The following is an 18,162-nucleotide window of genomic DNA, read 5'->3' as shown; positions in this document are numbered from 1 at the left end:
AATAAAAAACGTGGGTCACGAATTAAGACTAGCTAAAAGCCATTAAATACAGTTTTTTAAAAAATTAATTCATCTATTTATTTTTGGCTGCATTGCGTCTTCATTGCTGTGCACGGGCTTTTTCTAGTTGCGGTGAGCAGGGGCTACTCTTCATTGTGGTGTGCGGGCTTCTCATTGCGGTGGCTTCTCTTGTTGCAGAGCACAGGCTCTAGGTGCACGGCCTTCAGTAGTTGTGGCACGCGGGCTTCAGTAGTTGTGGTGCACGGGTTTAGTTGCTCCCCAGCATGTGGGATCTTCCCAGAACAGGTTCAAACCCGTGTTCCCTGCACTGGCTAGCAGATTCTTAACCACTGTGCCACCAGGGAAGTCCCTTAAATACAATTTTAACTGGTATGCACATAAGCATGTGAACTCATGCAGCGGTTTACAAATTTGTTCAGGTAGTAGAGCACCGGGAAGACATGAAATTACTATGCAGAAATAATTTTTCCATCTAAAAGATAACTATGTTATTTGATGTGATACAAAACTGCAACCATGAGTATATGTGGTTTAAGAGAAAGAAATAAAACCAAAAGAGGGGGTACCATGGATGTGAAGGTAGAACAGATAATGTTTCAAGGAAGAAGTTGTCAAAAGCTACTGGTGAATCAAGTACAACGAAGACTACAAAATCCATTGGACTTAACAGCCAGGAAGTTGTTGGCAACTGGAAACTGGTGTGAGCAGTTTCATTTGAGAGGCAGAGGCACAAGCCAGATTGTAAGGGGTTTATTGCAAGTAGAAAGATGCTAAAGAACAGAACACAGATGACTTTTTCAAGAAACCACACTGTGTATGGGAGAAAGGAAGGGGAGAAGTAGAGCAAAATGTAAGTCCAAGGATGCCTCCATTAGTGACATTTACCAGAGTGCTGGGCACATGGCATGAGCATCTATATACATTCTTTCATTAATCTATTCAAAAAATAATTATTGAGTACCTAATACATGCCAGATACTGTTCTAAGATCAGCTAATTGAGAAGTGAGCAAGACAAAAATCATTGCTCACATCTCCAGTGGTGGAAGACAGATGAACAAAACCAACAACACACACACACACACACACACACACACACACACACACACACGGACAGTATCAGATAGTAATAAATGGTATGAAGGCAATTAAAACAGTTATGTAAATGAGTCATTGGTGGTGACTCAGATTGACTTTGGGGGAAACTCTCACTGGGAAGGTCATTTCTTATAACAAAAAACCCCCAAGTATGTGACCACTGGGGAAACAGCATTCTGGGCATAAGGCATGGGGAACAGGTAGTGCAAAGCCCTGAGGTGAGCATAAGCTTGCTATATTTGAGTATCTGAAAAATATCTATAACTTGGAAGTGTAGTAGGTGAAGGAAGACCAGGAGAAAAGGAGGTTCTAAAGGTGAAGAGGGGCCAGATCATAAATAAGGGTGAAGAGCGCTGGATTTACTTCATGTGGCATGGGAAGCTAGTGTGAAGCTAATGGTATGGGCTCAACAACTAACTGGCAACTGTTAGCAGAGAGTATAACCAATGAAAGAATAATCCACCCCCCCCCCATTATACACATTCTCTGAAAAACTTACCTATGTTTAAAAGTTTCTCTACTTATGTTTGTGCAAATACATGACAATTTATCTCTGAGCCCAGAATTCTAGATTGATTCATGAGAAGGAAAATACGTTCACTTATGTTTAGTCCACGGAATAAGAGTTCCATTGGTTCAAATCTTACACAAAAGGACAAGATGAATCAGGAAGTAATTATGAGGGGAGCTGATGAGAACTAAATTAGCAGGGATATCCAGACATTGGAATGGATACAGGTAGGGACTTCCTCACAGGAGGGGCCACCTGTACCCCTACGGGTGCTTCTGGCTTCTCCTTGGGAGCGCAGAACACAAGGATAGTCACACTACTACACAACTCTTCAGTGGTTCATTCCTATCACCTCCTCTCAGAGTAAAGGCCACAGTGCTCCTGATCCTCCTTTCCCTATTTCACCCTCTAGAATACTAAACTGGTTATTTATTATGTTTATCGTCTGCTTCCCCATTTCTAGAATGCGAGGTGCATGAGGGGAGGGATCTTCATCTAGTCCACTATGCATCCCTATGCCCCAAATCTAGAGTAAGTGTGCAAACTATGGCTGGCAGGTCAAATCCAGCCTCCTGCCCGTTTTGTATGGCCTATAAGGTAAGAATGATCTTAACATTTTAAAATGGCTTAAAAATTTTAAAAAAGAATGTTTTATAATATGTGAAAATTATATACAATTCAAAATTCAGTGTCCATAAATTATTGGAACACAGCCAGGCTGCTTTTCATGCTACAGGGATCAAGTTATGACAGAGACCATTGACTGGCCTGCCAAGCTAAAATATTTACTGTCTGGCTCTTTACAAAAAAAGTTTGCCAACACCTGACCTAGAGCATAGTAAGTGCTCAATAAATAGGTGGTGAATGAGTAGATGTTACAGCCTCTAAAATTTTAGAGTGAAAATGAATTATGCAGCCAATAAAAGTATTTAAAGTAGATATGAATACTGAAAATCTCTGCTACTGATTGAGGATACAGAGCAAAAGCTTTATAGAATTTCTCTGAATTTAATTATTTTATTGCTTAAGTTTGAGGAAATTACAAGTAGTACTAAATGCTGTTCCATCTGTCTGTAGCACTCTTCTCCCAGGTAAATATGGTACGCTCCTTCACTTCCTTCAAGTCTTGGCTCAAATGTCATTTTCTTAGTAAGGCCCTCCTAACCACCCTATTTAACGTTGCTAGCTCCTTCCAATTGGTGTTCCCTACACTGCTTCACTACCCTCCCTCTCTTCCTTTTTTAAAACTCCATGGCACTTACTACATCTGACATACTGTATATTTTACTTGTTTGTTTTGTCTATCCCCCAACATGAAGGGATTCTGTTTTTTTGTTCAGTGCTGTACCCCAGGTTCCTACAACAGGCCTAGGCCTATAGTAGGAGTTCAGCAAATATTAATGAATGAATAATCAGGTAATGCATATATAAAGTACACGGCCCATAGTAAGCATCCAATACATTTTAGTTATTGTTAATAATTTGGATACTTTGGGAAATTATATCAATTTTTATGTCATTAAGGGACAATGTATAAAATTATGCTTTGATATATTAAAAAGGCTGAATAAATTAATACAGCTTCCTAAGCATCTCTCATACTTTACCTTGAGAATTAGCTATGTACTCTGGCAGAACCAGGAAGGAATTAGTAATACAAAGAGAATAGGAATCAGTCTTATAGTACCAGTAATAGAGACATCCTTCTTAACCAAGATTTTGAAAGCATGTTTCATGTTGATACTTATTTTATCTTGAAAGAAATCTCATTCAAAAAGCTTCATATTTAGCCCCACTGTTCATTTATGCCCCTGGATGAAGTGCAAACATTTGGATGTTCATTCATCTGAATAATATCACTAGTTAAAAACTTCCATTATTACTAATAAAAATAGCAACAGTATTTATATTGTGCTATGGAAATTTAAACTGTTTCACAATAATTAATTAGTAAATGACATAACAAACACTATCTACATACTCTCATTTTAATAAACTATCATGTACTAGGATTTAATAGGAATGAAATCAGCCTAGATCTTACCTAATTAGAGAACATTTCTGTATTAGAAAATACAGTAGTGAAAACTCAATAATTATTTCCAGTGGACAAGTTTTCATACTATGATCTAACAAAAATCCTACAGCTACTTAAAGTGTTAGAAGTATAAATTTGTGACTCAATATTTCTGCCTTGGAGCGTGTCTTTATTTTTAATTAACAGTAAAGGTCCAATTTAAAGCAGAATGTGTCAACTGATTAGCTCTAAGTTCAAGATTCTGTCATACATGTCTGTACTGCAGACAAAAAGTTAAATGCAAGGGAATGAATGTAGTTTTTAGAACTTTTTTTAAAGTTAAAAGATTTATCTAAAGACTTTGACCCAATGGATAACCAAATGAACTATTTATGAAAGCAGATCTTTTTCTTTTCTTTTTTTTTTTGTTACAGACATTTAAATAATCTATATTTGTAGGGTGATATCTTAGAGATTACTTTACTATCAATATATAGAAGTAATAACCTGGTAGATAGCGTTACCTATGAAAGGTCCATCCCATCTGCTATTCTTGCTGAAAGCTTTTCATGCACCAGTAAACTCAGTAAATATCAGAAGATAAAGCATAAGCCTACCATGCCACGGATTTACTCCTAATGTCTCCTCAAAGTGCAGCCCGATGCAACGATTACAAATGATTTTCTTCTAATGTCATTTTACATAACCCTTTTTTCTGCATGAGTAGTTAGTGCGGAATGAATGAATGAATGCCATTAAAACAGTTAATCATTATCTAGGACACTGGCCTTACTCCCTTCACTACTAGGAATCTCCATGACAAAGGCCAAGAGATCAAAACGCCAGAGCTGCCTCAGTGTCCTATTTCTAACAGTAATTTTTTATGCAAATGACCTGTTGGGCATCTCTCTCTGTGACCTTGAGCTGCCCTTATCTAAACTGACTTTGATCCAATGAGGGCTTGTATCTAGTTGAAGCTCATTACTATATACGATCTGCAATCAACTGCACTAACTAAAGGGAATTTTCTACTCTTGTGAATGCAAAACAGACTTATTTTTAAAATCATGCATATGCTTAAAGACTAGACTATGTTTTTTATTAATCTAATTTGTTATATGAGTATATATTAAAAAGCAAATATATTAAGTACTTGAGGTAAGTGTATTAATGACCAAATGTAACATTGATAAAGCACTGAGCTTAGCTCCAGTCCTTCTGAACATTTGTATATCAATGTTTGTATATACACCTCTCAAATCAATTATGTCACATTTGTATATACATCTCTCAAATCAATTATGCTTTTCATGTTTGAAAACTACCTTACTCTTTCAAAAATATTTCCAATTTCTTCTTTTAATAAACTCACTAACAGCACAAGCCTCCTCCCAATATTCAAGTATTTTAAAATATTCAACCCAAGTAATCAAATAGGATTTGCCAAGACAATGTTACAACAAACCAAAAGCTTGCCAACATAGTCAAAGTCCACTAGTTGAAGTGACCTAATGGCATGAATTTGACATTTGAGCAAAACAAAAGTTTGAATTTAAAATATACTTTTTCCCCCTATTTGAAGATATTATTTTTACTACCTACTCTAGAGATCAGATATAGTTTTCTAAGTATTTTATTTAGTTTTATGAAAAGTAGCCAGGGTAAGAATGGATGCCCTCCCTTTCCTTTGGTATTGTTCACAATATAAATGCCAACAGAAATGTAACTGGTACATATTCAAGGAAAATCACAGCTGGGGCCTAAAGGAATCAAAGGAAGAAATTTTAAAGTTGGGCAAATAGTTTCGCAGTGAACTGAACCAAAGCTGAGTCTGAAAAGGCAAAAAACGATTCCATATGACCAAAGATACAAAGGCTAATGTCTTGTCCTCCATTTTCAGTGTTTTTCTGGGGTGGGTCCTCACACCTGGGGATCTGAATTCCAGGTCTATTCCACCCACGATTTTAGACAAAGCCTTCCATTTGCATACTGTTCTGACAAATATTCACAGTATTACTTCCCTTTGAGAAATTCGGGGAAGAAGGTCTCTCCTCAAGCTAAAGGCTTTGAAACTATTTTAAAACAAAGCTTCCTTTATGAAGATTTTTAAGTTTTCCTCAGTGAAAAGAAAGAATTCAATTGCATTCCAGTGGACACTGCTACTAATTTCCCCTACATCCTAAAAATGCCATTAAAAACACCATATATAATGATATACCTATATTTTTTATGTGTTAAAAAACTATGTCATGTACCCAACAGACTCCCAATCCATTGGGTAATTCCTTAATTAGGCAGATTTTTGAAACATGTATTATGTACACAACAGACCGGAACGTCTCCTTTGGAGCATTTTCTAGTCTATCGGGTGATTACATCATTAAGCCACACATGCTATGTAGAAAAAATCCTTATGAAAATTCATGAAAAAATGTACAGCACAACATTAGCATGCAGCAGACGTGTATGCTTTTGATATTTTCTCTGTTAAAAAAAAACTACATGAAGTAATTAGTCCAGGTCATGAAAACATGAGAAAGGTACCAGACACTGGTGAAAACGAAAATTGCAAAAAATTGCATTTCTCATGGTTTAGCAGAGAGTAATTTGCTTTATTGGAAAACAGATTCTAAAACAGTGTTCATTTGAATTGCAGCAGAATAAAGGGTGTTGCTTTATTGATTTGATATTTCCTATGTACATGTAATTTCTTCCCTACCCCTCTTTTGGATACTCTTAAGTTTTACAAGCCAATGGGCTGAAGGTTGCAAATGACCAGTGTGGTTACTGACGTCCTTGAAGTACTGTATGTTTGTATACTTATATCTTCATTTTACGTAACCTAGAGTGTAAGGGGTTACATGACTGTATCTTTTTCAAGTCAAAACTATGCTACAGTAATAAGAATAGAAGTAAACTGTTGGTATAACTCCAACCAGATTATATATTCACAATGTTAAGTGTTAGGCAAAATCTGAAAGCCAATATATTTGCAGACTAAAATGAATGAAGCATAAGTTTTATAAAAAGGAGCTATTAAATTTATTAATTTATGATTTTTCTTTTTGTAAATGACATTCTACCCCTACCCCCCAAAAAAGCCAACAACAAAAAAGAAAACCTCAGTAAGCAGAGAACAATGAACATATGCAAGACAGTAAGGATCACAGTAATTCACCCCCTGAATGTTCTAAATCTTCATGGCTTAAAAAGTATCCCAATTTTCTCCAAAGGTAGTGGCATTTATTCACTGGGCCATAGCTAATTTTACATGGAATGCAAAAATGTTAGTTTAAGTTTAATTTACCACCCTATTTAAATAAATCCAATGTAGCTCTCAAACTGCAGAGCTATCCCTCTGTCTATTTTAATTTTAAAGTAAGTTAGCAAAGGCTTCCTTCTTAATCCCCAGAGACTACCTACATAGTGACACAAACGCACAAATTTATGACAGCAACATAAATGCTCTTCTGAAGTAATGTGCAACATTAAGTGAAAATCGTTTCCTGGAAAGATATTATAGGTATCTATATTTTATTTGCCATCTTAAACATATCTGGGTCTTTATGGCCTTATTTTAAAAATGTATTTCCTTTTTATATTTCCTGGTGCAAATGGACTGCATAAATAAGCAATGTGCTATGAGGCTTCAGACCAGCCGATAAAACCTTTCAATTTTCATGCCAGCTTCTTCTTTTGTAATTCAAATCCGCCTGGAAACTGGCAGCTCTGAAAACTGAAACAAGCACTGCCACAAATACCTTGTAATGCTATCGACCTTGTCTGCCCATGCAGTGAGAAAGGGGGATGCGTATGTGTCTGCAGCCATCCAGATAACACAACTCATTTTTTGGGGGGTGGGGGGGGATAACAGAAGCCAGCCCCAGACTCTGCACCCAAAGCAGTCATTACCAGTCACACTGGAGAATAAGTCTCTTCAAAATACACAGTGCATTTAAAAACCATATATGAGGCTGAGCCACTGCTGTCATTACCAATTTTAATTTAGCTCCTTCAGTTTGCCAGCCAGATAAACTCTTTAGTGCTGTTTTTTAATCTATTTGCCACATTTTATGTTTAAGATTATAGTAATATGGACAGGAGAAGGAATCACTTTTAGGGGAAATAAAGAAATAGATCCGCTTATCGGCGCCCATCAGAAAGTTCATTAATCAGCCAGGCTTTGTGCCCTCTAAATTGAAAGGTTAAATAATCCTCTCAGGAATATTTCTTGGCCCCTCCGCCAATTGTCCGGAGAGGAGCTGCCATTCATAGTACGAGGGATCGGTGACAGGGTATCTTACCACTGTTTGGACCCCAAACAATGATGGACAAATGGCCTGGTTTACAAAGAACCTTTTAGTACATGGATGGAAAACGACCACAAGCTTTGATGGAGGGTGGAGGGATGAGGAGGGCATGGAGACAGTATGTGGGGGAAGGGAAAGAGAAGAACACATACATGTGCGAATCCATGGATATTTTATCTGAATGTTTATTGGGGTAGACTATAAAACACAGAAACCACATTAATATACATCTACCAACCACACGCAGGGCTTAACATATTCAAATCTGCTTATATATTTTGCATACAATTGCACATAAACTATCACTGAAAAATTGTAGAATAAAAGAGCCACAGCTTTATTATATTTATTAGCTAATACACACGGGATCCAAATAAGCCCCGAGATTTTCATTTTTGCCATAACTCCATATGACTTACAACACATACTTCTCCCCCTCCCCATACCCCACTCGTGCTTATTCTACTGAAATACTCTTAACCATCAGTCACAAAGATAGAGAATCCCACAGCTGTAAGTACCTGTTTAAAGGGGGGAAGTAATGCTTTTTTGCTTTTACAATATGCTCCATCTTAGCTCCTACATGTCTTAAAGAACAAACATGGAATAGGAATGCTCTTTGAAAGAATACCAATCACATCCACTGAGGAAGTGCTTAATTTTGTGTTGCCCTTTTTGCTGGACCTATATGAGAATACGGGTGGGAGACTGCAAAACAACTGAACAAGCTCTTATAACTCAACATTTTGCTGTGAAATCAGGCTGGTTTCTGGCATCAGTCATGTGAAGGCCATGAAGCAGTTTTACCTGAAGTGCAAAAAACTGATATGCTATTTTGTTTCATTTCTCATCTGATTAACATAAACCCTCTACCACTAGCAGAAAGTATTATATTTGGTTATGATACATGACTATATTCAGATGACACTGAAGTTACCACCTAAGAATTATACATTTATTAACAATATATTTTTTCAAAATGATATCATTATATCTTTATATGGCACACATTTTATTTAGTCATTTTCACTAAAAGAGAAAGTAAGTATGTTTGTGATCTACTCTTAAAAGTCTTTATAATGATTTTTAGGCAAATCAAATTAAGAAAATAATTTGTTTGCTGTAATTTAATTAAAAGTTACTTACCTACATTTCTAGTAAGAAGACAAGCATAAATAACTAGAAAATGAAAACTGAGGTAAATAATTTTAACAAAAGGCACTGCTTGTGGGGATTTTAATTTCAATAACTATAAGGAGGAAAAAATTTTTTTTCCTCCTTATAAAAAAAGCATTACGGATCTCCTCATCATGGGCAAATAAAAGGCTTCACAATATATAATCTGAGTTTGGGCTATTAGTCCAGTTGCTGTCTCTACAGGAGTGAGGAATTTGTGGGTTTGCTGTATTGGAGCTCACAGAGTGTTGAACACAGGCTAAGTGTTAGGTATTGTGCTAAGTACTTTACATTTATTATCTCACTGCATACTTATAACAGCTCTAGAAGGCACTATACCCATTTTTCAGATGAAGAAACTGAGGGTCTCAGAAGGGAAATATTTTAACTAGGTTTGCATATCTAGTAAATGAAAGAGCCAGAATTTAAACCAATGTTTGATCCCAAAGCTGGCATTTTTCCCCCTATATTATGATAAAAAACATTCCTTAGTAATTTCCTCAGAAATAAGTCTGCCTTTTCAGCCGAATTTTATAGCACATTTTTCTAAGGACTTCAGTAACATGAGAAGGAAATGCGGTACAAAGACAAATAAATGAAATGTGAGAGATCCAAGAAAGAGAGAATTGAGATTTTATTATATAAATGAAAGTTAAGGAACAACCAAAACTTAGTTCCCCTAACTGAAAAGAAATGTGGGTAATCCACAAATAAATGTAAAGGAACAATATTTATGTAAAATGGGTATTTATAGCCATGGATATATTACACATTATAAAGATGACCTTATAATCTAGCTAATAGATTTAATTTTGTATGATTTTTGAAAATCGGAATTAAAACATCGAGACAGCTTTATTACCAACTGATTCACACAGTGAATTATTTTTACAAAGCTAATATGAATTTCTGAACATTCCCATTGAATATTTCTTGTTTTTAAAATGTGATCTGCCAGTGTAGTGGTACACCAATTAAGGTGACAATCTCTTTTAATTCCAAAGATACTAAAAACATATTTTTGGTTAAATGTCTTCTAAACATGAAGCATTTTTCTTCATATAATAGTTTTGATATTTCTAAAAAACCAGAATTGTTGGTCTTGGAGGACCACTGCCGAACTCAAAATAGCTGGAAGAAAATATTTGCAAACGTACAAAAATATGACTCTCATGACTTTCTGGCATGTGGGGATCAAATGGCAGATGAATTTCAAGTCTAAAATCTGACTGAGTTTATCAGTAATTCATTAACTTTTAGTCTTTTAAGAGATTTTGCTTCTAAAACCTTAAACTTAATTCAACTTAAGTTTACAACTGTAGTTTATACCATAACAGAAAATGTAACACGAGTTCAGAGAGACTGTTCATGTCAGTAACTCAAGGGGTTCTTTCATGAATCTTTTCCTGCAGATTAGTCAAATGATTGACCAAAACCTTTAAAGGTTATGGTTGATCATGACTGTGAATGACTAAGTGATTCCTAAATACTTAAGACCTGTTAGGAATTACTGTAATCTACCATGTCATTCACATGCATGACTACTAAAAGGAATGCTTAATACATATATCACTGGTCCAGTATACTTTACTTCTATTCTTGCACTGAAATGTCCAGAGAAGATCATGACAAGCTCAATCACCTGCAATATATTTATTTAAGGAATACGTGAATCACCCATTCAAAGTACATATGAAAAATAATCACTTGAATATGCTAAAATTATTCTACCTAATAGTTGTATGCTCTTTACGTGTACTTAACATGACAAAGAATAGGCACCATTCAACATTTCAGATTTTTGAACTCTAATTTATTATATACTGTGCACTGTTAAACTTCACGGATCTTGAAAATTCTCAGGCTACCTGTTTTACATTCATTTTTGTCATAACAGGGACAGTATTTCAAAGTGTAGAGCTTCAAGGAAAAAAACAACGTAGTTTTCTTTGGGGTTATATGAATAATGTATGTGCTTTTTAAGGAAAAGAAAGAAAATATTTTAAAAATGTTATATATATATATTAAAATTATAAATACTTAGAAATTGGAATTTAATTACCATAAAATTTAAGTATCAAGAAGAAATTGCCCCTACAATAACTAACTATAATTCCTTTGTAAGTAAAGGTGAACATAACTAGGGAAAAGAAAAAAAGTTAGAAAATTTTGTTCAATTACATTTGAACAAAAGTCCAAATGTAATTTTCCATCTTTCTATCATCCTCAGGAGAGACATTTATTAACAGGTAAGAAAATAAAGACCACAATAGGAATTTCTTTACATTTTTAAAACAGAAGTAAAACTTGAAGTCCATACAGTAAATATGTAAGTCTTAAACGTAATAGACTTTGCTGCCAGCCACTAAGGGGCATATAAACAAGCACAGGCATTGTTTTGTCAACTGAAGAAAGGAAGTTGCTGTTAGAGTTTTAGATTCAATTAGTTTATTATTAGCAACATGTACTACATAAAAAATAAATAGAAATCACGATGATGGGTGATTAGGCCATTAAAGATTTAGAAAATGACAAAAACACAGCTGTTTGTAGGCCAAAACATTTGTAAAGAATCTTTTCTAAATTGTGTGAATGCTACATACTTTTCATTGCTTGATTATCTGAAACACTTAAATCTACATTAGAATTATTTTCATAAAGCAAATCTACATTAGAATTATTTTCATAAAGCACTTGATATTATTTAAATATATTAAAACAACTACTCAAAATATTCCATTATTGACTTCCCATTTAAAACTAATTTTTGCATTAAAATATTAGAATCAAATAAGTTGGGCATTCTCTCTGAAAGGGATGACACTTCAATATTTCTCGGACAAAATGAAAATATGAAGGCTCTCCCATGTGCTTCAATAAATAGAAATAAACTATATTCAAATCTAATAATTTTATTCTACTCCCATTCAAAAACAAGTTTGTATACACACAATGTCTAGAGATCTGAGGCAACACATTGTGAGAGGAAAAATAACATATGCATTTATAATTCACAACGTTCACTTTTTTCCCCTTCCTTTTACAGAAGCTTTAGAAAATTGCTTTTTGATGATTTGGCAAATTGTATTTATTTTTAAATGAATCTCATTTATTGAGATTGATAATTCCAGGTTTCATTTGCTTTGAAATTGCATTTTCCAATTGCTTCCAATGATAAGTTCTAGCAAATGTGGTCCAACATGCTAGTGAAAAAAATCAGTTGACCTATTCTGTAAATGTAGTAATTATCTTTTACACTAAATTCAAAACATGGTAAGACTGAACTAAAAAATTATTAGCAAAATGTTGACATTAAATTCTTTAAGACCAAGGTGAATGTTTAAATAAATATTAATGCATTCACACAAATTTTCCATTTGAAAAAAATCTTTAAAATTTTGGTCACTGTCCAAATGTATTTCTATCTCTGTTATCATTGATGGAGTTTTAGAAAAATAAGTTATCAATGATTATTCAGAAAATTCTTTTTATTCAGACCCCAAAGTAACTTGAAACAGAAAGCAGTGTGATTTACTTTATAAGTACTACAATGGAAAAATGGCCCTGAGGTACCACAAAATAGTCATGTACCATCTGAATCCTCAGAGCATGATTATATTCACCTCAGTAGTGTTCTAGTATTAAGGGCATTTTTAATAAAAACTAAAACTCTGAAAATTTGACAGAGATGTACTATCTTAATAGCAACACTTAACCACAGTGATTCAAGACATAGAGGAAAAACCCCTACAATTTAAACAAGAGTATTCCCAGTTCTTAAGGAAATTGGCAAAGTGAATTGAACAACCAAAAATAAGAGCCTCCAAAATGAATTTATAAAGTCTTAGTTTGTGATAATTTGTATGCCAGGCCTCAAAAAAACGTATGAAGAAAAGTTTATTTAAATAATTCTAAAATAGAGTGAGGCCTAGTTCTCACTGTATTTGAAGGTAATTGACATTTTAAAATGCAGTATGTAACCAGTTCTATTTCCTTTGATACACACACACACACACACACACACACACACGAAAAAAGAAAGTCCTATCTCTTGATATCTACTGTGTGGATGGGGTTCTTGTGGGTTTCACAGTTCTGCTTATGTAGCCGAGGAGCTCTCAGATTCTGAGATTTAGGATTCCCAACATATATTCAATGAAGAGAGAGAGACAGAGAATTTTTGTCCATGAAAAGAAAAGGTTCTGGCTTGAGGCTGACTTTTTAAAACTCTTTTAGACTCTTTTAAGTTTTTCTCATTTTAAGTTAAGTAAAATATATTCCATTTTAGTATTAGGTAGAAAATTGTTACCCACCCTAACTTTCGTCATAATTCCAGGATAAAGCCCTTTGTACAGCTACTGCCTCATAACCAAATTCCACTTTCTTAGTCTTTCCTTCTGGACTGTAAAACATAGTTCTAAAGTTAAATTTAAATCTTTTGACATTTAGGGTTACCTATTCTATGGTATGGCAGAGAATGTTTTAGAGAGTAACATTTGTTTCCATACGGTGAAAATCGAGAAAACACATTTCTAAATTGATGTTTCCAGGTAAGGAGAGAAAACTGAGTGGCAAGATGGAATGATATTGTTAATTATTGTCTATAAGATATACTCTGGTATTCAACTGGTTCAGGTAAGACTACTATTAATTACTAGTAAACTCAGGTTACAAGCCTTTCCTAGACTAGAAAGGAAGACAAGGAAACTACTCCTCTCCATGCCCCTGAGAGCAAGTATTTTACTTTTTGAATTCTAGGCATTCCAAACCTTACACATAAAGAAACATTTAAAACTTAATTCTTCCAAAAAGGTTACATTTTCTTCCTGTTTAAACTTTTAGTTAAAATAAAAGGTAGTAGGTTGTAACACATTTTAACAATGCACATAAAGAAATCCAAGCACAAAATTAAACATAAAAGATGTATTGTCCCTTTTGGTTCTTAATACATACGGACCCCAAATAGCAAACTCTTGGTTACTTTTTTAAGTAGATTAAAAACAAGATTAACAAAATGTCCAAAGCATGTCAAATTATAGCCTCTACTAGTTAAAAATTCTGCTGGTTGTAAAACTCTGTTGGTGGCCATTTTGGCCTAGGATTTTTAATATAAATGAGACTAGAAATGACAGGGGATGGGGGAAGGGACTTTCCTTCTTGAATAGTTAAAGAGGGAAATTTTTTTATCTAGAATAAGTTATCTGAAAGATGAAAAAGAATATTCAAAGTTAGGCTTTACCAAAATCTGAAAATATAACAAATTAAGATATAAGAACAGTGCTATATTACTGAAGATTTAAAAAACTTTCCAAACATTTTTTGAAGGAGGTAAATACATAAACTATTTGGAGAAATTATTTAATTGCTAAATAAAAATCATATATTTTTCTTTTTCCCATGCCGGTCTCCAAATTGATAATCTAAAGTCATTAAATTACATGACATAATTTTATAGCCATTAAAATATATAAAGAAAAATGACATGGCCAAATAGTTGTTATAATATGGATACATATGTACATATACAAAAATATATGTAGTGCCTTAGAGTTTTATTAGCATGTACCGTTTAGAATGATGGTCTTATTTTTTTATTAATTAAGTCTAGTCAAGTCTGGTTAAAAAGCTATTCTATTCATATAAGTTGTAAAGGAGACTTTATTTGATCTCTCATGAAATTGCTGAAAATAGTGAACACCTCTCTTTTTAAATTTTCCTCTTATTTCAGAATGAGGAAAATGTGTTTTAAGGAATCTTTGATTTGATTTGATTTCACAGGTCCATTTACACCAGTCAACTTACTATCTTTCTTATGTGTTTGAGAAATAAAACTCTGTTTAACCTATAGACTTTTTTTTTTTTTTAAAGAAAGTGATTCCTGGATAGACCTTAAATTTAGTAGCTAAACTTTAGGTTGTGTAAACGTCCTTCTATTCTCACTGATTGAGAGTCAGATAAAAGCAATAGAAAACTTCTTAAATGTACACATTTCCAAATCAGATATACAAATCAATTTCTCCCCTCAAAAAGCATAGTTTATTTTGGGTAAGAAATGGGCATATTTTGGTTAGAAAAAGAAATTAATCAACGATTAAGTGTAGAAATACCCAGTTTTAAGAAGATTGGTTTAAATGAATATACAATAGCAGTTCTAACCTGGGCTTTATTACTCGGTCATTGCCCTGATTGACGCCACATTCACGTGTGAGGGCTACTATGAGTCAATAGATGGCAGTCCATCGCCTAGTAAAAGAGCTGAAGATGACTAAACTCATCATGCATCTTGCTTTCATTCAAGATTAAATATTGCTCAATTGCACACATTAGGATATTTCCTATATGTATAATTATTTGGCTATTTTGCTGGATTGATATAGATGTACATGTTTATAAATATACTTGTTTTGCATTTATACTTGCACCGTAAACTCTTAATGACTAATTATTAATTTAAACTTGATAATTATGAATTGTGATAGTTATTTCAATATTACTTTGAAAAATTAATCAGGATTCCAAATTAAGACAAACTTTTCAAAATGATTTTGTTAAACTTATAGATAGAATATACTGTAATTTCCCCAAAGGCAAATTCGTTTTGTTTTTATTTTTTTCCCCCAACTATTCTTTTTACAATTTATGTTTTTCAAAAGCTACAATATTAAATGAACCTTCAAATATCTCTGTTATACTAAACATTGATTTCTATCCTTCTGTGACAGTTATATAAAAGAATGCAGGTGCAAATAATGAAAAGAATGGCTTTAAAATAGTACTTTCTATACTTCAAGTTTGGAATTTTCTAACTTAGGGGAGAAAGGAAAATTAATGCAATGTCAAATCCATTAGGCTATTACTTAAAAAAAATGTTGATGAAAAACTTGCTATACAGTTACAAAGAGTGACTGTGATCTTGAAAAGTGTAATACATGATTGGATTCCAATTAAATTTAGGCTAAGAATTTCACCATAGCCTGTTAGGATAAAAAAAAATTGCTACCCTAACACAAACATATTCATGAGTTACACCTGTAACATATATGTGTAACGTGTGTGTGTATGTGCGCGCTCGCATGTGCATGTATTTATTTAAATTTTTTTTTGGAGTAGGGGATAACACTAAAGATTTTTAACAAAACTCAATTTGGGATTGAGGATAGTTAAGGAATTACAGCTTTCTACTGAGAATCTTTAAACAAATTAAACAGTGATAACAATGTGAAAACAAACCACTTGGTGTACTTCTTGGGCTTGTGATAGGCACAACTGAGTCTACTTATTGGTTTATTTTTACTCCATAAGAGGAGAGCAGTAAGAAGACGTGTTTTGTAGAAACTCTGCCCTTTCTATTTTTACTACGTCTTCCTATAAACAAAACTTTTTAATAAGTTAAACTTTAAAGAACTGCTTTAAAATATACTGCATAGCTGTATAATTACAAGAGTAATTTTTAATGTTGTCTCTTGCTCAGCACAACATATTTAATACATTAAAAGAAATGACAAGTAGGGCTATGGTGAATTATTGAAATTATTTAAGCTAAATAATAAAAATAAACTGACTTCATAATATTGAGCATTAACCAATTGATTCCACAGCAAACTATTGTTTTTGCTCCTACTTAGCCTAAAATCACACTAAGAGGAAACCATAGAATTAAATAACTTAAATGGTATTAAGCAGATATTTATACACTTTGAATGTCAAGAGAAGCTTAAGGATATGACAGTTGAATTGTTCTATATGAAAGATGCACTAAGTTTTTTCTAGCTTCACTGAAAAATATGTGTAAACATTTCAGTAAAGCCAGAAAAATGATAATGGAAGATAGTGTGGACTGTATGCTTGTGGACTATAGATACAACATTTTAAAGATGTTGGATTACTACTATTTTTTTGCTTCTAGCATACTTCTCCCCTTTAATTTAATGAATGTGGTCTAGGAAGACTGAGAAATACCATGATGTAATCGTTAAATGATGTGAGTAATAAAAGACAATCAAAATCTTTTAAGAGCAGGAAGATAAAGGATAGAGGAGTGGGCAGGGGAGAAGAGAAAAAGTGTATTATTGCTTTCTCAGTGCAAAAACTCTTCAGATGTTTATTATCTTCCGGTAGAAGATGCTTGTCTATATTTTATGGTCAGCAGTTCAGAGCAGGGTAAATAGGCTGGGTCTTGGGGAAAATAAAAACGGTGTTTCTACTTACCGTTAGGTGATACTGCCTCCAGATTTCTGGGCAAGCCTGGAAAATAAAAATATTGATCAGCTGGGAGCATGAAACAAGGTACTTTACAGCCTGTTGGTTTTGGCATAACCCAGCATCCACTGGTGTCGGTCACAGGAAAATAAGAAGCTTAACAGAAAGGGTCTGCATTTCAGCTTCAAAAACCTGGCTAGACAGTTTAATTGAATTTTACACTGGTTTAACACACTCCCTGCCATTGTCAGAAAGCCAGTTACAAAGTTTTCTCTCTTTTTTTTCTTTTCAGGTTAGAAGTTTTGGGTACTAAGATGTGATTAAGAGCCATAACTCGGTTAAACTGATAAATGAACAGCAGTGGTCAAAATCAGTAAGACTCACCAAGTACACCTTCTAAAAGAACATTTTGAACCTTGGTAGTATGACAGAAAACAATTTAATAGCAATTGCTTTTAAGAAGCCTTCGCAGTAGTTATATATTTCTGATGTTTTACCTAATCACTTGCTACTAACTTTCAATACTCTATGACATAGATAACAAGAGTATTAAAAAAGCAAAACAAAAAACAACCTCAAGAATCTGAAGTCCATGCCTTTTCCCTTAAAAGTTGTCTTCTCCATCTTTACATTTATAGAGATGTAACTTTAAAAACCCAATAAAACCTCAATACTTTGATAAAAGATGGATTTACCGAAACCAGAATAGGTACCAACAAAACAAAACAAAAGCAACAGCAGCAACAACAACAAAAACCAGTTAGGAGATATTTCCTTATGGATACACATATAAATCTTTCCGTATGCTTAAATTACGACTCTGTTAAGAGA

General features: G+C 33.7%; 1 protein-coding gene across 5 annotated transcripts in view; it reads right to left on the bottom strand.

The window, feature by feature from the left end:
* Positions 1 to 18,162, bottom strand: part of ZCCHC7 (zinc finger CCHC-type containing 7) — a 248,461-nt gene that overhangs the window by 13,614 nt on the left and 216,685 nt on the right. For all 5 annotated transcript variants that reach the window (XM_004271449.3, XM_012533635.3, XM_033431122.2 and 2 more), the window contains exon 6: positions 17,341 to 17,376. In XM_004271449.3, the coding sequence (XP_004271497.1) occupies positions 17,341 to 17,376 (36 nt within the window). The remainder of the gene's footprint in view (positions 1 to 17,340; positions 17,377 to 18,162) is intronic.

Source organism: Orcinus orca, chromosome 6 (genome assembly GCF_937001465.1).
Source record: "Orcinus orca chromosome 6, mOrcOrc1.1, whole genome shotgun sequence".
Lineage (NCBI taxonomy): Eukaryota > Metazoa > Chordata > Mammalia > Artiodactyla > Delphinidae > Orcinus > Orcinus orca.
The sequence above is the reverse complement of the archived record's forward strand: the minus strand, read 5'-3'. Positions and strand labels throughout refer to the sequence as shown.